Genomic DNA, 21,705 nt, shown 5'->3' with positions numbered 1-21,705 from the left:
AATGACCTCTAATTGTAACAATACATATAAATATTTTGATCAGAGGTAGAAATGTATAATGTAATATGATAAAAATATCCTAAAATTGCATTAATATACAAATATCCTAAGCAGTGGTAGAAACATACATACATACAACTTGACGAAATAACTTTTCATTTGTATACAAATATTGTAAACAGAAATAGGAGCATACTCAGTGTAACATATAATTTGAATTTGTATTGATATGCGAATTATCTTAGAAAGTACTAAAAGATAATTTTACATGTGTATCAGTATATAAGAATCTATACCAATGTAAATTGTCTATAACTAATAGTTCTAAAAAGAGTACTGTCTGTAACAATTGTAGACAGTCTCTGAGTAATAGGTTGTGTTTTTCTGAAGTTCTTATTTAAAGTTTTGGCTGGAGTTTGTAAGAAGGTGGACCATCTCAGCTAGCCAAGTTGGAATCATCTTGAGCAGTTGGTAGTCCAAAGCTGATCTTTGGGTGGTATTTATTGGCTCAATGGCATATGAGGTCTAATTGTTGAGGGACCAGGTGGTTAAGTTTGGGTTCTGGCCACGTTGGGTGCCAAAATTTAGGTGTAATGAAGGAAGTACATGAGACCCCAGAATAAAGGATAATAAATATTTATTTGGGGAAAAATTCACAATAAGGGTAAAGCTCTGTGCGTGCTGGAAGGTGTGAACAGAACTCTGACCATCACCCAAGATTAGAGAGCACACATCCCATTTGCACTTAACAATCCATACATAGTATCTCAGACCACATCCTAATTAGCCTGTACCCAAAAAGCTATTGGCTGAGAGAATTCCCACAATGCTCCCCCCACTTTTTTATTTTGTAGACTAAACACTAGGGGTTGTAGCTCAGTTGGTAGAATGCTTGCCTAATATGCACAAAGTCCAGGTTTCAGTGTAAGCACCTGATGTGTGTCTATTGGATTCCCCAGATTGGGTTTATGGATAGCTGTGAAATACCATGTGGGCACTGGGAATCGAAGTTGGGTCCTCTGCAAGAATAACAAGTACTCTTAATCATGAAGCCATTTCTTCATTGGCAGGAATACACTTTTAATAGGAGGGTGTACTATACCTAAGTAATATTCCAGGATGGATAGCTTCCAGAGCATTCATCTTTAGGTATCATTGAACATTCATGCTCATTTTCTGTTCTTTCCATCACAAAGTTTACTGGCAATCTCTTTGTATACAGTCCATATGTAGTTTGTGTATAGGTCAGGGGACAACTCTGGAGTCAGCTTTTTCTATATTACATGTGGATTTGGGGGATCCAAGTCAGATCACTGTGCCTGCACAACAGGTCCCTTAACCCATCAGGCTATCTCACTGGTCCTCAATAATGTTGCTTGTTTTCCCCTTCATTTCTATTTTATGTGTCTTTGCCTGCATGTATGTCTGTGCACTCTGCAGTGTCTGCAGAGGGCAGAAGAGGGCATCAGATTCCCTGACACTGAAGTTACAGGAGATTGTGAGCCACCTAGTATAGAGCTGGGTCCTCTATAAGAACAGCAAGGGCTTGTAACTGCTGAGCCATCTCTCTAACCCTAATAATGTCATTTATAACTTTAATTTTGCTTTTGTGGAGGTGAGACAGTACAGGGGACTAAACTCTGGGTTTTGTGTAGCCTAAGCAAATGTACAAGGTCAAAACAAAGTCCATGCATTGAAACTTAGCTTGCCTTTAGAGTCCTTTAATCTAGTTCAGTTTTCCTTTTTGTTACTGTTTGTTTTAACGTCAGAGACACTTTTAAAACTTAGTACATGTTTTGCCTATAAGCCTTTGGTTAGTTTTTACTAGACAGTAAGCTGCTTTAGGACAGGAGGTGTATCTCAGTGGTTCTTGTTAATTAAATCTAATCTGGTGGCTTTATAATAATATGAGATGATGTACTTGAGAAGAGGATTAACTAATTCTTAATCTTGTTAAACTTTTGGTTATGTACACAGGCCTAAGGGACATTAAGTCGTCTTGTCCCTCTTCAATGTTATTTCAAACAGTACAGTGTCTGCCACTATATATCTATAGTATTTTCTTTTTTTAAAAGATTTATTTATTAAGCATAATAATGTACTGCTGGCAAGGAAGGCACCAGGTCTCATTACATTACAGATGGTTGTGAGCCACCATGTGGTTGCTGGGAATTGAACTCGGGACCTCTAGAAGAGCAGCTAGTGCCCTACCCTCTGAGCTATCTCTCTAGCCCCCTATCTATAGTATTTTCATTGTAATTGCTGAAAACAAATTTTTAGTCCTCTCATCTGTTATTCACCACTTTTGCCGTTGTTGTGTCCTGTCGTGTCCCAGTACCGGTCCCCCCTTTCCTCCCCCGCACTTCCCCTAATCATAGTCAGTGTTCTGTTGCTGGGAAGAGACACCATAACCACATGAACTCTATAAGAAAGCATTTAGTTGGGCTTGCTTACAGTTTAGAGGGTCTGTCCATTATCATGATGGTGGGGAGAATGGTGCTGGAACAGCAGCAGGTAAGAGTTGCATCTTGATCAGCAAGCAGAGAGTGAGGTACTGGGCTTGGCATAAGCTTTTAAAAGCCCACCCCCAATGACACACTTCCTCCAACAAGACCACACCTCCCAATCCTTTTAATCCTTTCAAATAGTACCACTCCCTGGTGACTAAGCAGTCAAATAATGAGTCAGTATGTGTGTGTGTGTGGGGGGGGGGTGATTCTTTTTATTTCTTTAACATTTTATTGATTCTTTATGAATTTTCACATCCTGCATCCCAATCCCACTCATCTCCCCATCCTTCCATATCTGCCTTCTGCCGTTGTAACTCCCCTCTAAAACAGGACAAAATCTTGTCTTAGAAGCTATACTGTGACACAGTGAGTCACACAGTACACCCTTTAGTTCATACGTCTTTACTTGCAAGTGTGTATTGTAGTGAGTCATTGATCTGGTTTCAGGCCTCACTGGGACTCCTCTCAGCTATCCTGTTGTCCTGTGTCATGGAGGTCCTGCAGCTTTGCTTCTTATTCAGACCACAACACTTCCTTTCTTCCTTCCCTTCTGTCTTTTGTTTACCTATCTGTCCCCACCTACCTTGAAGATCTTGCTGTGCAGTCAAGCCTAGATTAGTTATAAGTCATTGTAATCCAAGCTCATCTTGTACTCATTGCCCTTCTGTGGCTGCTTCTTGAGATTGAGATTGCAGGAGTCACTGCACCTGGCTTTACCATTTCCTTTAGAAAATGAGGAATAGTTGGTGATGAAGTAGATAGGATTTTATTGCAGTCTTGGGGGAAATTGAATTTGCAATAGTTATATTAAATGTACATCATGGTGGGGGTGTGGTTCAGTTTTAAAGCACTTGCCTAACATGAGTGCTTTTACATGTGACATGCAGGACCCAGTTCTACTGGTCGGCCCTCACCTAGCCAACTTCCTGACACTGTTAGCTGAAAAAGACTTTCTTCATTGAATGGTTCGAATACCTTTCTAAAAATGATTTGATTACAGTTACAGTTGTTTCCCTAGAGTCGTCAGCTCCACCCACTGATCTGCTCACACTGACTGGTGCTATCGTGTTGCTACCATTGCTTTGTGGAAAGTCTTGGTGTCAGGGAATGTGGTCCCTCTTGCTGTGTTCCTTCACAGATTGTTTTGTCTAGTCTGGCCCCTTGTGATCTCATGTGAAACGTGTGTATTGTCTCATTTACATCAAGTTCTGGAAGTTGAATGTAGGGCTTCAACCTTTACTGCTAAGCCCTCCATACACATTTTAGAATCAACTTAATCATCTCTGTGTGAGAACGTGAGCGTGATGAGTACGGACATGCATGTGTATGGGATTCAAGAAGACAACCTCTAGGACTCATTTCCTCCTTCTGTCCTGCACTCTGGGCATTGAACTTAGGTTGTCGGGCTTGTGCAGCAAAGGATTTTACTCACTGAGCCATCTTGCTGTCCTCAGATTGTTAATATAAGGAAGTTAGTAGAATATTAGGTAGGAGGGGCTCAAAATTGGTGAATCAGTTAGAGGTAGATATTAACATCATAGCAATATTAAGTCTTCTAACCCAAAATCGTATGGGGGGGGGGCAGAGAGAAGTTTCTTTTTCTTTTTTTAATAATTTTTTTAAAGATTTATTTATTTTGTATACAGCGTTCTGCCTGCATGTGTGCCTGCAGGCCCGAAGAGGACACCAGATGGTTGTGAGCCCCCATGTGGTTGCTGGAAATTGAACTCAGGACTTATGGAAGAGCAACCAGTGCTATTAACTGCTGAACCATCTCTCCAGACCCTTGTTTTTGTTTTTCAAGACAAGGTTACTATGTAATAGCCCTGACAGTCCTGGAACTCACTCTGTAGATCAGGCTGGCATCAAACTCACAGGGACTTGCCTGCCTCTGCCTCCGGTTGCTAGAATCCAGGGCATGTGCACAGCCATCACCCATCTATTTGTTTGTTTGTTTTGAGACAGAGTCTCACTCTCTTCTAGCCTGGTTGGCCTGGAACTCTCTACATAGACAAGGCTGCCTGTCTCTGCCTTTCAAGTGCTGGGATTAAAGGTGTGCAATACCACACCTAGCACTTATTTATATTTTAAATTGTTGACTGAGGTTTTATGTCCTGCCCAGTTCCCGCAATCATTATTAAGTCCCAGAGAAATCACACAGAGGTCTACATTAGTTATAAACTGATTGCCTCATTAGCTCAGGCTTCTTATTAACTCTTATAACTTATATTAGCCCATTATTCTAGTATATGTTAGCCACATGGCTCGGTACCTTTTTCAGCGAGGCAGTCACATCTTGCTTCTTCTGTGGTGGGCTCACAACTGCAGAAAGAGCTTCTTTCTTCCCAGAATACTCTTGTTCTCCTTGACCCATCTCTACTTCCTGTCTGGTTGTCCTGCCTATACTTCCTTCCTGGCTACTGGCCAATTAGCATTTATTTAAAATATAATTGACAGAATACAGACCATTCTCCCACACCATTAAATGTCTTTGAATACTTGCTTGTAGTTTTCAGGGTTTATTTTTTTCTTTTTTTGGTTTTTCAAGACAAGGTTTCTCTGTGTATCTCCAGCTGTTCTGGAACTTACTCTGTAGACCAGGCTGGCCTCAAATTCAAAAAGATCTGCCTGCTTCTGCCTCTCTGAGTGCTGGGATTAAAGGCATGTACCACCACCGCCCAACATTTGTTAATCAATCTTCCTTCCTTCCTTCCTTCCTTTCTTCCTTTTTCTTTCTTTCCAATCCCAGTTCCCCTCCCACTTCTCCCTCCCACTCCTCTCTCTTTTCCTTATCCCATTCCCCATCTGCTCCTCAGAGAGGTTCAGACCTCTCCTGGGAAGTCAATTAAGTATTCATTGTTCTTAAAGAATGACTTCAGAACACATGAGCATGCTCTTTAAGGGAAGACCTGTACATGTATGAGGCACATGAAGTTATCAGTAAGTAGAGAGTTCGAACATGGAGGACACAGTGCTGTAGTTGAGTACCTTTCATCTTGGCTTGGAGGGGTTGTAAAGCTGCCTCTTTACTCCTAATCTGACTTAGACATTATAATCAACAGGCCTCAGCATACTTTTGCTGCCATCTTAAATGAAAACTTCTATTTAAAAATCATTTTCATTCCAGGGGCCACTCAACAGTGAGTCTTCCAACCAGAGTTTATGCAGCGTGGGGTCCTTGAGTGATAAAGAAGTAGAGGTAAGGAGCTGTACCTAAACAACGCTGTTCTCGTGTTTATACCTATTGTGTGGACTCAGGTTAGCACATAGAAATCCAGGCATGTTGGTGGAGTTGTGTGCTCTCGTCTTGTGCAGCTTTGACGCGGCCTTGTCGCAGGTTTATTATCATAACCATACCTAGGTCTTGTCTTTGTCCATTTTACTTCTAGTTTTTTTGGGGGGGCGGGAGTTGGTTAGGAGGGTTTAGTTTTTCAATAAAGGTGAGAGATTTGTAGTTCTATGGGTTGACATGTGTCCTTTAAAAATTCTTTTTTTGTTGTTAATTTGAGACAGGTCTTTTTGTTTGTTTGTTTTATTTTTTGTTTTTTTGTTTTTTTGTTTTTTCACTGTAGCTTTGGAGCCTGTCCTGGAACCAGCTCTAGACCAGGCTGGCTTCAAACTCACAGAGATCTGCCTGCCTCTACCTCCCGAGCCCTGTGATTAAAAGATCAAACTGCCCAGTTTGAGATGGGTCTTTTGTATATTCACACAGGCCTTGAATTTGAGGCCTTGCCACTGTTCCTGCTTGTGGGATCACAAGCATGGGCCATGGTACTGCCAAAATATCTTATTTAAATTTTGTGACAATTTTAAATTATTATTGAGTACATTGAAAAGCTGATAATTTAAATAATTTTTAAAGAGTCATTTAGGTTTGACTAAAGGCCCTATATTTTGTCTGTTTCTCTGTTCCAAGAGCAGTACACTGCTTAAAGTTTTGTCTGTGCCAGTCATATCTCTTTTGTATCTTTGATATTTTGTATATACTCTGTTATCCTAATGTGAAAATTTGCCAACATTCTAATTGTGATATATATGGTATTTCAGACTCCTGAGAAAAAGCAGAATGACCAGCGAAATCGGAAAAGAAAAGCTGAACCATATGAAACTAGCCAAGGTAGTAATCATTTCACACTGAAACACAGGGTTCTTGTGCACTTGGAATTGTCTAACTCCCAGCAAGTAATTAGTGTTTATAGAGGGATCCCTGACAACAGAGGTTTATATATCTTAGGGAGTATCTGGCTATTGCAGACTTGCTTTTTGATACATACCTAACAAAACAGAATCAAGTCTTTGGGGACTTTTGTTTTCCCTATGTACTTGAGTGGTTTTTCTCACCACAGGTTTTTCCTCAGACCAGACAAGAATTATGTGGGAAAGAGGGTGCATTGGAGTTTAACTATGAAATTTGTTAGTTGTAGTAGTAGAAGTAGTAGTACTTGTAGTAGTAGCAGCAGCTAGAAATGGTTTCATCTGCAGGACTGCTCTTCCATTGGAGCCCACTGGGATGAAATTTGTAGCAGTGATAGTTCTATCATCAAATATATAATTAAGGAAAGTGTTAGATTTTCCCTGTCTTGTCTAAGGACTGGGATTCCCGATCTTTTTCTTCCCTTTTAAAAATGTATAGGTAAGTCATTCTGTCTTGTGTAAGGGAAGTCTCCCAAAGTGATACAATTATGTGAAGTGGGATCAGCTCTATAGTTCTAATGAATTTGTTTTGAATTTTGTTCTCTTAAATTGGGATGTGGATTATAGAAGAATTTTGTTTCCTGATTTTGTTATGGATAAATATGTATAAAAGAAAGTTTATTGCATTTAAAACAAGCTGAAAAATTCTTCCCATCTGTGCACATTCAGTTACTTTGTATATGGAGGAGGAGGTAGAGTAACCTTAGCGTACAGGTTTTATATGTTTGTTAAAAGTAAAAGTAAATCTGATTCTGGAGTTGACAGCACTGTGGTCAGTTACTGAGCTTTTACTACTTAACGCATTTCAGTGATGATGGCTTACGTGTGCATTGGAAAAACTGTACTTAACTGTGGTTTCATTTTCAGGGAAAGGCACTCCTAGGGGACATAAAATTAGTGATTACTTTGAGGTAAGTTAAATTTTGGGGTAAATAAACAACCTCCAGTGACTTTAAACAACTTAATAATCCTCTTGTTCATTTAAGGCTTTAGAGAGCAGTATTTGCCTTTACTGTGATCTTGCCCTTTCTGTTTCCATCTTCATCAAACTAATGCTGCCCATCTCGTAATATGAAGAAACTGCTGCTGATTTGCTAGGTGTACACTTTGTATCATGTGTCTTGTCTGTGATGATAGAAGAATTCATATATGAAGTGCACTTTCTCTTGGCCAGATTAGGATTTGTGTCTTAGTGACTAAGGTATAATGGCGTGAATATCCTTTGGTCCTTTCCCTTAGCCTAGTGGCATATGTCATGAGCTCAGCAACTCATTGTTAAGTGGTTACTAAAGATGACTAACATCCTCTGCACTACTCTATTTCTGCTTCATGTATTTTGAGATCAAGAAAAAAATAAAGGCATTCTTCTCTCATATCTGTCCAAAACCATGCTTACTTTCAGCTTTCTACCCATGTTTTCTGTATATCTTGTTACATTTCTTTGGGAGCTCTTTCTCAAAAACCTCATTGAAAAGATAGATTTGGCTTACATGGCATTTTCTCTCTAGAATGAGATGTATTGACTTAAAGGGGCCATGTATAATTAAAATCTGTTTGTATATTAATCTTTTACTCTCCTTCTGAAGCATGGTACTGTTTTGAATTATTCATATCCATTTTTCCCTGTTGGCCAGTTTGCTGGGGGAAGCGGGCCAGGAACCAGCCCTGGCAGAAGTGTTCCACCAGTTGCACGATCCTCACCGCAACATTCCTTATCCAATCCCTTACCGGTAAGCACTCACCTGGAGAAATTTGGCACTGTTATATAGGGACCAGCAGCCCAGGAACACTGCAGCCGTCTGTCTTCCATTAATTACCCATGGGGAATGAAGCATGAGGGAGTAAACTTCATACTATTACCTATAAACCACTTACTAGATTCACGTCTTTTATTAGTAAGTCAATTCTGTATAAGAGCTAATCTATTCTTTGATTCTTAAATTGCCTTTAAGCCTGTCTAGTTCACTAGTCTGTCAAGGAAGTCATTTCAAGCCAAACATTGGGTTCTAAACCATTGCTGAATTTGAATTTCTTTTCTTCCTTTAAAAAATTTAATCAGATTCTTATATTCAGATCTTCTAGGCTTACTCACTCATGTGGTAGAAAACCTGATGCTGTGATGTATGTGAGATAGGTTTGTTTTCATCCTTTGAGATTTCAGGGTTTTAAAAGCGTTATACATTAGTTGGTAGTTTTCAGCCAGAGGCAGTTAATGCTCCCTCAGGGGACTTTTGTCGATATCTGGAATCGTTTTGGTTGTCACAACTAGGGCATGGGAAGCATAGGAGGATAGAGGCTAGGGGTGCTGTAAGCATTCCTGTAAAGTCAAGTTAGCACAGCCCTGAGGCAAAGTATTAGATCACCTAAAAATCAGTAGTAGTGTTGATGCTGGTATTTGCTGAACTAGCTAATGTAGGCTTTTGTATTAATTTATTCTAGCACCTTTTGATAATTTGTTGACACTTAACTGTCCATAATGTGACTAGTGTGTTTTTATCAGGGATCTTAGGAGTTGGGGTAAAAGGAAACATAAAGTTGTGGAGGTTTTTTTTTTGTTTTTGTTTTTGTTTTTTTTAAAGAAGTTGGAATGCAACTTTATAGTAGAGCGCTTACCTAGAATTTTCAAGGCCCTGGGTTCAGTCTACAGTATGGCTTTAACTTTACCTAATGTAGTTTTGTAGCTAAAGCAGTTTAATAAGTAAAGGTTTACTCTGCCAAATCCTCGGCAAAACTGAATGGTTTTCTGTAATAAAGTTGCTACATGGCCTAATAGCTCCTGCCTGCTCTTTGTTCCTGCCTACCTGTCTCACCTGCAACTGCAGTCGTGCAGGTTTTCTTGAGCACTGTGAAGCATTCTTCTACACAGGGCCTTTGTATCATTATTCTCTTTTCTAGAACTATTCTTTGGCAGATACCAGCAACTTCTTCAACAGGATGTTGCTCAAAAATGACCTTAACAGAGTAGTCTCCCCTGCCCAGCTTCTCTAAAATAGCATTTCCTCACACATGGTCACTCTGTCTCCAATCTTGCTTTAATTTCTGTGTATGTGTGTGCGCGCGTGTGTGTGTGATATGCATGTATACATGTATGTGTGCATGCATACGTGTACACATGCATGTACTCATGAATGTAGGTGTGCAGTTGCCACAGACTGCAGGTTGTTTGAGATAGGATCTCACCAGCACTACATGTACAGGTTATCTGACCTGAGCTTCTGGATAGTCTGTCCCTGCTTTTCATCTCTATAGGAGTACTGGGATGACAGAAGCTCCTTAGCCATGCACAGCATTTTTGAGGGTATTGGGATTTGAATTCAGGTCATCACACTTGCGTGGCAAGTCCTTCTGCCCATTTAGCCATTGCTCCACCCTGTCTCTGTTGCTCTGTCTCTCAGTTTCTCTCCCTCTACTTCCTTCTTTCACCTCCATCCACAAAGTTTGTTATATCCTTAATTTTTTTAACTGATTTCTATTTTTATAAGAGTACAAATGCAGTAGTCCATAGTTTTGACAAATTGTAGCAGCATAAGGAACCAACCATTACTAGTCTTAAAATATCACCATTGTGTTCCTTTCTCTCCACAGGCATAGCTGTTCTCCGTAAGAGGAGTCATACAATATGAATTGTTGTGTTTGCCTACTTTTTTCAGTATTACCTTTGTGAGATTTATTCATCTTGTCTTGCTTATTGTAGATCATTCATTGTTTTTAGTGTGTAGTAGTACAGTTTTCTATTTTCTCTCTGTGTGTGAGGGTACACCTACTTTTCCGTGTGTGTACATACATGTGAAGGCCAGGAGGCAGTCTTGGATGTATGTCATTCCTCATGTGCCATTCATCTGTTTTGAGACATGATCACTCACTGGGCTGGAACTTGCCAAGTATGCTAGACTGGTTGACAGCGATCCCTCTGTCCCCATATATCCAGTGTTGGAATTACACGTGTGTGCCGCCATGGCCATTTTTACACACACAGGCATGCACGCTCAGCTGTGCACACATGCAGGCACATCACAGAACGTGAGGACAACTTGTGGGAGTTGGTTCTGTCCTTCTCTCCGATGGCTTCAGAAGGTGAAGCTTGGCTTCAAGTGTCTTATGCCTTTCTCTCCCTGCCCCTTCACTTTTGTCTTTTGTGTTCCTTTCTTTCTCTTTAGGGAGCTGGTGAGACACTGTCTCATTATATGGACCAGGCTGGCCTCACACACACTTTTGCCTCCTGAATCCTGGGATTAAAAGCATGTGCCATCATGCCTGGCTGTTTTTGAAGTGGGATCTGGAGATCCACCTCAGGTCTTCATGCTTGCGGCTCAAGCATTTTACCAACTGGGCCTTCTCCTCGGCCTTAATATTAGTATATTTTTATTTGACAGTTTCTGTGTTCTAATTTTTAACCATTAGCTCATTACCCACCTCCTCCTGCTAAAATATTAACCTTGTGAGAGAAGACACCTTGCTGTATTATCTTGTTCATTGCTATTTCCATCTGTTAGTGTTTTATTATATAAAACTAAAGTTATTTTAAACCATTCCTTTTACTTGACATACAAGAGATATCTTGTTCAATTTTTCAGTCTCTAGCATCCAAAAATACATGGGACCCAATGGCTTCTCAAAATTGTTGAAAAGGAAGAGTTGATAAATAAAGTGTCATTTTGTGTTTCCCCCTTTCAATAAATAATTCTTTTGTCTTGATTTTTTTAAATTTGTTTGGGTTTTTTTATTCTCTCCCTCCCTCCCTCCCTCCCTCCCTCCCTCCCTCCCTCTCTCTCTCTCTCCCTTCCTTCCTTCCTTCCTTCCTTCCTTCCTTCCTTCCTTCCTTCCTTCCTTCCTTCCTTCCTTCCTTCCTTCCTTCCTTCCTTTCTGTGTGTGCCCCAGCACCACCCAATTAGATACCCATATTTCAGGATACTCTCCCATAGCCATTGCAGTTGTATACCCAGAGAGTTCCAACACAGCCAGGGCTACTCAGAGAAATCCTGTCCCAGAAAAAAAAAGGAAAGGAAAAAGAACATTGCTTGGTATGCACCAGGCTCTAAATTTGATTCTTTATTTTATCAGTTAAGTATAGGTATTTCTCATTATGATTGTAGTTGTCTGTTTCTTCATGTATTTATGTTAAACTTTGCCTATGTATTAGATATCTTTATTTCCTTGCAGCTATTCAAAAACAGTTTTATTTGTATGGGTGTTTGGCCTGTGTTTATTTTTGTATACCACTGTGTGCTGTTCTGCAGAGTCTAGAAGAGGGTGTCTGATTCCTTGGCCTGGAGTTACAGATAGTTGTGAACTGCTGTGTATTGCTTGGAATCAAACTCAGGTCCTCTGGAAGAGCAGCCAGTACTCTTCACTCCTGAACCAATTCAAGGCTCTTTTCTGTAAATGTGGTCTGTCTGATTTTAGCATATCCAAACCATTATGTGGTCTAAATATTTCTGCTTATATACAATCAACTTTTTGTTAATATATTTCTTGGCCAGTATAATGTGGTTGGAGTTTTTCTTCATGTATTATATAAATCTTTCTTTTAAAGAAACCACTATATTTCATTTGTTTGTTCATTCATTTATTTATTTATGTGGCTATTGATTAATTGATTGAAACAGTATGTCATGTGGCCCAGGCTGACCTTGAACTAGCTATATAGTCTTAGGATGAACTTCAATTGCTGATCCTCCTGCTTCTCCCATATTCTAGGATTCTAGCTATTTGCCACCATGCTTGGCTCTGTGCCTGCCTTTTATTCACTTTTATTTTTCATTATGCTGGGATTGAACCCACGATCTCATGCATGCTAGGCAAGTGCTCTACCACGGAGCTATATCCCCAGCTCTCTGTGGCTGTGCTTTTGGTTTTTTGAAGTTTCAACATGTGTTTTCTTACATTTTTTTCTTCTTGGTCTTGACTCTGGGGTTTTGGAATCTGTGGGTTGGTGTGCTTCTTTAGTTGTGAATAGTTATTGTCTATCATCCCTGCTCTGTGCTGTTCTGCATTATCTCTCTTGCCACTTGACTTCATACTGTTTATTCTTTTGTCTGTTTATGCATCTTTGTAGATTATTTCTTTTTGCTGCTCAGTTCCAGATTGTTTCATTGTCTCTCTTTTGCTGTTAGCTGTATTGAATTCTTAATTTTTGTTACTGCTTCTGTTTGTCTCTTTGAGGTCTTGGGCTCAGCACCAGGACCATGCTGCACACTAAGCAAATGCTCTACTGTGAACTATCTCTATCCTGAGCATGCTACTGCTTTTTTTTTTTTAAGGCTCTGCTGTTTTTTTTTTTTTCTTTCAAGCTTTCTTTAGTCATTCTTTTTATTTATTAAAGATTTAATTTTTAAAAAATATTTATTTATTATGTATACAATATTCTGTCTGTGTGTATTTCTGCAGGCCAGAAGAGGGCACCAGACCCCATTACAGATGGTTGTGAGCCACCATGTGGTTGCTGGGAGTTGAACTCAGGACCTTTGGAAGAGCAGGCAGTGCTCTTAACCTCTGAGCCATCTCTCCAGCCCCCAAGATTTAAAATTTTTATGTGTATGAATGTTTTGCCCATGTATATGTGTGTGAACCCTGTGTGTACCTTGTGGCCCATGTCAGAAGAGGTTGTCCAGTCCCTTGGCACTCGGGTTATGGATGGTGGTAAGCCATAATGTAGGTACTGGAAACTGACTCTGAGTCCTCTGCAAGAGCAACAAATGCTCTTAACTGCTGAGACGTCTCTCCAGCCCCTTTTATTTTTGAAAATCTTTACTGTGATTCTGGGGGTTGAACCACAGGCCTTTCTCAGCAAGTATTTTACCATGAACTCTTATTTTCTCTATATCTTGTACATGATTTTATAGTCTGTTAACTTATACTAGCATTTGAGGTTTTCATCAATTTGTTTCTGCCATTGATTTTCTTACTTTTTGTGGTTTTCTTTCATTTTACTTAGTTTTCTTGTGAGGTACTCAGTGTTAATGAAAATTATTTATGGCTGTGAAGATACAGTTGTTCTTTGAGGAAGAATTTTTTAAGAATTATTTATTTAGTTTTAATAGGTTAGTTTTCCTTTTTCTCTTTGGTTCTTTTTTTTAATTGATTTTTATTGAGCTCTACATTTTTCTCTGCTCCCTTCCTTACCTCTCCCCTCCATTTTTCTGCAAAATTCAAGATGTCGTTATTTTTTTCTGCCGTGTAATACTCCATTGTTTAAATGTACCATATTTTCTTTATCCATTTTTTGGTCGAGGGGCATTTAGGTTGTTCCAGGTTCTGGCTCTGACAAACAAAGCTGCTATGAACATAGTCGAGCACATGTCCTTGTAGCACTATTGAGCATCCTTTGGATATTTACCCAAAAGTGTTATTACTGGGTCTTGAGGAAGGTTGTTTCCTAATTTTCTGAAAAATCGCCACACTGACATCTAAAGGGGTTGTACCAGCTTGCATTCCCACCAGCAATGCAGAAGTGTTCCCTTTTCCCTACAACCTCTCCAGCATTTGTCAGTGTTACTGATTTTGGCCATTCTTACAGGTATAAGATGGAATCTCAGAGTTGTTTTGGTTTGCATTTCTCTGATGACTAAGGATGTTGAACATTTCCTTAAGTGTCTTTTAGTCATTTTAGATTCCTCTTTTGAGAGTTCTCTGTTTAGGTCTGTACTCCTTTTTTTTTTTTTTTTTATTGTATTATGTGATCTTTTGGTGTCCAATTTCTTGAGTTCTTTGTATATTTTGGAGATCAGACCTCTGTCTGATGTGGGGTTAGTGTAGGCTGTCGTTTTGTCTTGTTGACCATGTCCTTTGCTTTACAGAGCTTTTCAGTTTCAGGAAGTCCCATTTATTAATTGTTTCTCTCAGTGTCTGGCTGCTGGGGTTATACTTAGGAAATGGTTCCCTGTGCAAATGCGTTCAAGTGTACTTCCCACTTTATCTTCTATAAAGTTTAGTGTGGCTGGCTTTATCTTGAGGTCTTGATCCATTTAGACTTGAGTTTTGTGCATGGTGATAGATAATGGGTTTATTTTTATTCTTCTACATGTTGATATCCAGTTATGCCAGCACCACTTGTTAAATATGCTTTCTTTTTTTCCATTTGATATTTTTTGCTTCTTTATCAAAGATCATGTGTTCTAAGATGTGTGGATTGATATCCGGGTCTTCTATTCGGTTCCATTGGTCCTCCTGTCTGTTCTTATGCCAATACAGGCTGTTTTCAGTACTGTAGCTCTGTAGTAGTTTGAAGTCAGGGATTGTGATGCCTCCAGAAGTTCTTTTATTGTTCAGGATTGTTTTGGCTATCCTGGGTCTTTTGCTTTTCCATATGAAGTTGAGTACTGTTCTTTTGAGGTCTTAGAAGAATTTTGCTGGGATTTTTATGGGCATTGCATTGAATCTGTAGATTGCTTAGATTTATTTATTTATTATGTATACAGTGTTCTGCCTACAGGCCAGAAGAGGGCACCAGATCTCAGTACAGATGGTTGTGAGCCACCATGTGGTTGCTGGGAATTGAACTCAGGACTTCTGGAAGAGCAGCCAGCGCTTTTAACCCCTCCCTGAGCCATCTTTCCATTCCCAAGGAAGAATTTTTATTTGCTTCTTAGTTCTTAGAAAGTTTACCTTTCTGATTCAACTTTTATCAAATTTAAGGCCTATATTTGTTTGGTTGGTTTATTCTGGTTTGTTTTGTTGTTTCAGCTTTCAAAAAATTGATTTGGATTGTCTTAACATTTCTAAGTCCTGATCTCCTGCATTGCTAAGGCAACTTCCTTGCAGCCACTTGAGGGTGAAGGGAAGAAAGTTTTCTCTTGGTTCACTCTTAAGACCGTAGTTGAGTGCATTGGAGGCCACCTTGCCATGGAAATGGAGAGTGTGCTTCTTGTTGTGTTTTCTGCCTGGGTGAGCTTTGGTTCAGTGGCTGCTTGATATCATGGCGCTTTGGAGATGGGAAATGAGTGTCTGCAAGGATCCTTGAGGCCGCATATGACTTTGTTATTACTCGTGATGTGCTCTTAGATTTTGTCCTAGCAGATTGTATATGTTTTATCAAATCTTTGAAGTTTTTATGTTATTTATCTTGCCCTCTTAAAAAATCTCTGTTTTGATACAAGGTCTCACTATTCATCCCTTACTGGTCTGGCCAGGACCTTGGTGTGGATGAAATGTGCACCCATAGCCTTGTCTGTGTGCGTTTCTATAGCGCACTTAGCTGTGCCCATTGTCTGTGGCGTGTCTTTAAATTTGCTTTCTGAAGGAAGATTTATCCAAGCATTTTAGCCTGCCTTTATCCAGAACGCTTTAAAGACTTTAGACCCTGGCAAGTCTTTTTTGAGTGGAGGGCAGGATGGTTGACTTGGTAAGCATGCTATAGTGACACCCATATCACAGTATTCAAGAGCACCAGCCCAAGCTGCTGTAGTGGTAGGGTAGGAGTGTTGTTGGTCTTGAGGAGGACTAGTTACTTACAGATTAGAAGGCTAAATTTATTTGTCATTAGCATTTGATAAATTTGTTTACTTTTACTTTCTATAAGGAATAGTTAAATAGCCAGGCATTGTGTGCAGCTGTGGTCGCCAGTACTTGTGAAGTTGAAGCAAAGAGGGTCAGTGTTTGAGGTTAAATAACCAGACCCTGTCATAAAAATTAAAGGACTGGAGAGATGATGCAGCAGTTAAGAGTACTTGTTGCTCTTACAGAAAACCCAGGTTTAATTTCTAGCCCTCACACGGGCTCACAATCATCTGTAGCCCTATAACTCCAGGGGACCCAACAGGCATGTATTTATGCACATACAAGTATGCAGACAAAAAACATTCATATATATATATATACACAATAAATCTAAAAATTTGTTTAAAAGTCGGAGTAAGATAAAATTAGATGTGGATTAAAATACATGCTATTATAACTTAGAAATTGTTCCTGGTAAAGCGTGCGTGCGTGCGTGTGTGCGTGCGTGCGTGTGTGTGTGTGTACGTACACACACAAATTGTATTGTAAAGTCCCTTACCAAAACAACCCTTTCTAGAACTGGGGCCTGGCAGTTCAGCTTCTCTGGGGGCCGAGACAACATTGTAAGTTCCAGGCCCACTCTGGCTATAGAGCAAGCTGATGACCTGTGTACCCCATTTAGTGAAACTCTGTCTCAAAGAAAACATAAAAGTGATCTGGGGTGCTGGTGCACTCGGTAGACAGAGGCAGGTGGATCTTTGAATTAGAGGCCAGCCTGGACCATATAGTAAACACCAGGACAGACAAAGTTGTAGCAGTTAGTCCTTGTCTAAGACCCCACCACAAAAAAAAACCCAACAACTGGAGATATACTTAAACATGTGCAGCACCATCCCCCCAAAAGGCAGTTGGTGTTTTTAGACTCTACAATACTCTACGATATATGAATACTAGTTTTTCTTATTCCAGTTGTATTTATTCAATGTCCTATAACTATTTGTATTTTATAAGAAATGTTGCATTTAATTTCTTTTAACAGGTAAGTTTCGAGATAGGATTTCTCTGTGTAACAACCCTGACTGTCCTGCAACTCTCTGTAGACCAGACTGACATTGAACTCACAAAAATCCACCTGCCTCTGCTTTCCAAGTATTGGAATTAAAAAGATCAGGCATTGGTGGTGCATTCCTGTAGTCCTAGCACTTGGGAAGCAGAGATCCAGGAGATCTCTGAGAATTTGTGACCAACTTGGTTTTTATAGCAAGTTCTAGGATAGCCAGGACTATATAAGGAGATCGTGTGTGTGTGTGTGTGTGTGTGTGTGTGTGTGTGTGTGTGTGTGTGTGTGTGTGTGTGTGTAAATATATATTTATGTAAAGTTCTAGAGGAATATTAGCAGTTTGAGTTTCTTAATTTTGGCATAGCCATCTACTGTTGAATTTTGTTACTACAGTCTTTCCAGTGAGAAAAAAATACCTTGATTTAACTTTGATTTTTTTAACTAGGGATATTAAACATTTTTCATATGTTGAATGGCTGTTTCAGTTACTCTCATAATGAGTTTCTGTGTCTTTTGCTGATCTATAGGACTATTTGCTTTTTCTTATTCTTAGGTAGGAGGATATTAAAAGATTCCTACCTCAGTGTCATGTATGTTGTAAATGTGTTTGCAAATTTGTAATATAAGTTTATGTTGTCTTTCCATTCAACAATGTGTCTTTTCTCTTATTATTTTATACATTCTAAATTATTCATTGATACTTTTGTAAAAGCACACATGCATGCTGTGTCCTCTGATGTAAAAGTCTTTTTCACTGCTTACAGCAGCATTTGCTATGTTTCTTGTTACAGTTTTTATATGTAATAGAAAATAGGAAGTTACTGTCTCTCTTTTCCAGATAACTTCAAAAATAGTGTGCCAGTCCTACAAATACATTCCCTTTACTGTGAAATATGCTTTAATCACAAATTATGTATCCATATTATGTGGATTTGTTTCTGAGTTCATTGTTTTTGCTGATGAAACTTTAAAAAATATTATAAATGAGTAGTAAATAGGTAATTTTTTTGAGACAAGTCATCACCCGTATAACTCAAGCTAACTGAATTCAAGCTAACTGAATTCAATGATCCTTATGCTGTATTGTTACAAGTGTTGGGATTACAGGAATGTCGCTAGGAAACAGGTTTTGTTGTAAATTTTGGTATCTAGTGAGGTTTTCCTAATATTCTTTATTAAAAATTATGTGACTTATTTTTATGTAAGCCCTTAATATAACCTAAAAGCCAGTGAGAATTTATCCCTCCCCTCCAAGGCATAGAGCAAGATAAATAAAAACTCTACTGTTTTTAGAGAAAATTGGAATTGGTGCATTGTGAATTCAGGAACTAGGACACCATCATTTAGATTGTCTTTTGCTTGTTTTTTGAGACAGGATCCATATACCTTGGCTAACCTGGAACTTACTATATAGACCAGACTGGCTGTGAACTCACAGAGATTTGCTTGCCTCAGCTTCCCAGTGCTGAGATTAAAGGCATGGGTCATTGGACCAGCTTAGATTGTTTTATATTCATCTGTGAAACTGTTTCCTTTTTTCAGAGTCAGTATTTTACATGTTTTTTTGATGTTTTATTATTTTGAATGTGGTTTTCTTCTATTACTTGCTGATGGTAATTGACAATTGATGTGTAGCTATGCTGTTGCCTTTTTTTTTGAACCGTCTTTTATTTGTCTCTCTTACTGAAGTTTTTTGACTGATTTGTTTGGTTTCCTTTGTGAATAATTATGTCATCCAAAATGACACTTTTAAATATCTTCCAGTGTTTATATCATATTGACTAAATTTTCTGTATTATGTGTGTTACTCTTCCCTTTTCCCAACTTTAATGAAGGGTCTCTACTAATATTTTTAGTGATTTTCAAGAAAATATTCGTTTAGGTATTAAAATGGGATACTTCTGGTTTTTTTTTTTTTAAACATTGCCTGACAATGTACAGATTGATTTTATGATCCAAAAGAATCTATTTTTTTCTTCTATCATCAGTGTAATGAATGAATTAGTTAAGATTTGCTAATGTTTAACCATGAATTTCTGGCATAAACCATATATACTTGTGGCATGTTTCTCCTTTACTATCCTATGCTTGCTCTGCTTGCATTTAGCTTAGATCCTGAGAATAGAATTCAGAGTGCAATAAAGTGTAATAAAGTGTCTACAAAGCCACGCAGCAGTTATTTTAGTTCTTTGTTTACTTATAGGATGGGAAAAACATATCCTGTGTAAGGTTTGAGAGTATTGTGAAGGTGGCTTACTGAACAATACAAAGTCATCTTCATTGTTATGTAAATTGAATTATTAGAATATTTTTTCATCGTCTGAGTAAGGTGTCTGCTCAGGTTTGAACAGTGCAGTGGCCACGTTGTTTTAGTCTGTTTTCAGAGCTGTTTTGTGTTTTGAATCATCCATCTTTATGATACCCATTCTAACTTGTTGCATGTTTTGTAAGCATTCTGGTCATCTTTCTCACGTCATTTGTGTGTTTTCTTTACTGTTTTCCAGCGTCGAGTAGAACAGCCCCTGTATGGTTTAGATGGCAGTGCTGTGAAGGAGGCCTCAGAAGAGCAGTCTGCTCTGCCAACCCTCATGTCAGTGATGCTAGCAAAACCTCGCCTTGACACAGAGCAGTTAGCACCACGGGGAGCTGGCCTCTGCTTCACCTTCGTCTCTGTGAGTAGAAGGCTGCATGTTTAAAAATGTTTACTCTTTGGGATTTCTTGATGAAGCTGGATTATTTTAATAGAGAAGATGATGTTTTTTGTTCTTTAATTGTTTAAAATACTTTCAATTTAATTTTTTTTTAGATATGCTTTTTAAATTATGTGTGTGCCTGTTGGTGGGTATACATCTGTGAGCGAGTACCCAGAGTCCAGAGAGAATGTCAGATCCCCTGGAATTTGAGTTCTAGGTGGTTGTGAGCCGTCCATCATGAGGACTAAGAACTACATTTGAGTCCTCTAAAGAGCAGTCCAGCTCTTCAGCTGCTGAGCAGTCTCCAGCTCTTCTTCATCACTTCTTAAAGCAGTACTTCACCTAGTCCCTGTGGCTGAAGCTCTCAGGAGAGGCTGCTCTTATCAAAGGCTTGAGTGTACAGTGGGAAGGAAAATGTGATTTTAGGTTGACAAAAAAGTAAAGAGAATGCAGATTCCATTCAGACAAAATTTCATCTAACTAGAAAGCACCAATCTCCACCTAACACTTGTGCAAACTAGTATTTGAGTATTTTATTCTGTAGGCAGGCACTCTTCTGAAGAGGGCATCCCTGTATATGTGGGCTGTCTACTCACCCGCCTTCTCACTTTGTAAAAGGAATGTTCTATTTACTCATTTCAACTTCGCCTATGAATATATGTGTGTGTCTCCATATGTGTATGTGTACATGTGTTCTGGTGTACACAGAGCCCAACAGGGAGGGATGCATCAGATCCCTTGCAGCCTATCTGGTGTGTGTCCTGGGAATTAAACTCAGGTCTTCTAAAGAGCATCAAGTGCTCTTAACTGCTTAGCCATCTATCCAGCCCCTTTTTCTCTTTTTAAAGAATATGTATTTAGACTGATATTAAGTTGATAGAGTGTTTGTCTGGCATCCATGATGCCCAGGTTTAGTTCCCAGCACCATATAAAATTGGGCATAGTCACAGTGCCAGAGAGGTAGAAGCAAGAGAACCACAAGTTGAAGGTTACCCTTGACTGTATAGTAAGTTTGAGGCTAGCCTGGGCTACATGAGAACCCTGTCTCTAGAAGAGAGAAAAAGAGACATAAAGAGGAATTCAAATGCTATAAAATCTTGGTTTCTTGTAATTTGCCATAATGTAATTTGAATCAAAACTTTCTATTTTTCTTAGTTTCTGTGTCTTGTCAACTGCCTGTTTTTTGCCAAGGAAGGTATAAATGTACAAAATGACCCTATTTTCTCCTTCCTTCCTTTTTTTTTTTTTTTTTTTTTTTTTTAGACAGGCTCTCACATAGTAGCCCTGGCTGGCCTCAAACTTGAGGCAATCCTGCTTTAGCCTTTTGTGTGCTGAAGTTACAGGTGTGTGCTTCCTGTGGAATATTGAGCAAGACCACCCTGTCTCTCAAAAGAAGTTACCATCAATCCCATTTTTGCCTCATGTCCGTTTTCTGTAGTAAAAATCCCTGATTCTCTGTTTTGTGGAGTATATATATATCACAGCTGTTAACCCACATGCAACTTTATTTGGAAAGGTAGTGGAAGTGTACAGTATCTTTTGTTTGTTTGTTTTTGTTTTAAGTTATAAATGTTTTGCCTCTGTGTTATTTGTGTACCATGTGAATGCTACGTGTATATACCACATACATGCCTGGTAATCATGGGGCCAGAAATAAGTATTGCAGATGGTTGTGACCTACTCAGTGTGGGTGCAGCCAGTGAGTGCTCTTAACCATAGAGCCATCTCTGCAGCCCTGTTGAGTGTCTTAAGGAAAGGAAATAAAAATAATTTAAAAATTTGGATCAGGGAATCATAAATTACATAAATGATA

The 21,705-nt window shown here is 39.0% G+C and overlaps 1 protein-coding gene across 1 annotated transcript in view; it reads left to right on the top strand.

Annotated features, from left to right (window-relative positions):
- The window catches only part of Tlk2 (tousled like kinase 2), a 102,261-nt gene that overhangs the window by 19,698 nt on the left and 60,858 nt on the right, over window positions 1-21,705 (top strand). The window contains 5 exon segments of the mRNA XM_038328175.1: window positions 5,638-5,709; window positions 6,558-6,627; window positions 7,572-7,615; window positions 8,339-8,434; window positions 19,704-19,871. Of these exon segments, the coding sequence (XP_038184103.1) occupies window positions 5,638-5,709; window positions 6,558-6,627; window positions 7,572-7,615; window positions 8,339-8,434; window positions 19,704-19,871 (450 nt within the window).

The sequence above is a fragment of the Arvicola amphibius genome, chromosome 4 (assembly GCF_903992535.2).
Source record: "Arvicola amphibius chromosome 4, mArvAmp1.2, whole genome shotgun sequence".
In the NCBI taxonomy this organism is placed as follows: Eukaryota; Metazoa; Chordata; class Mammalia; order Rodentia; family Cricetidae; genus Arvicola; species Arvicola amphibius.
Note: the sequence above shows the minus strand (reverse complement) of the source record. Positions and strands in the feature narration are given on the sequence as shown.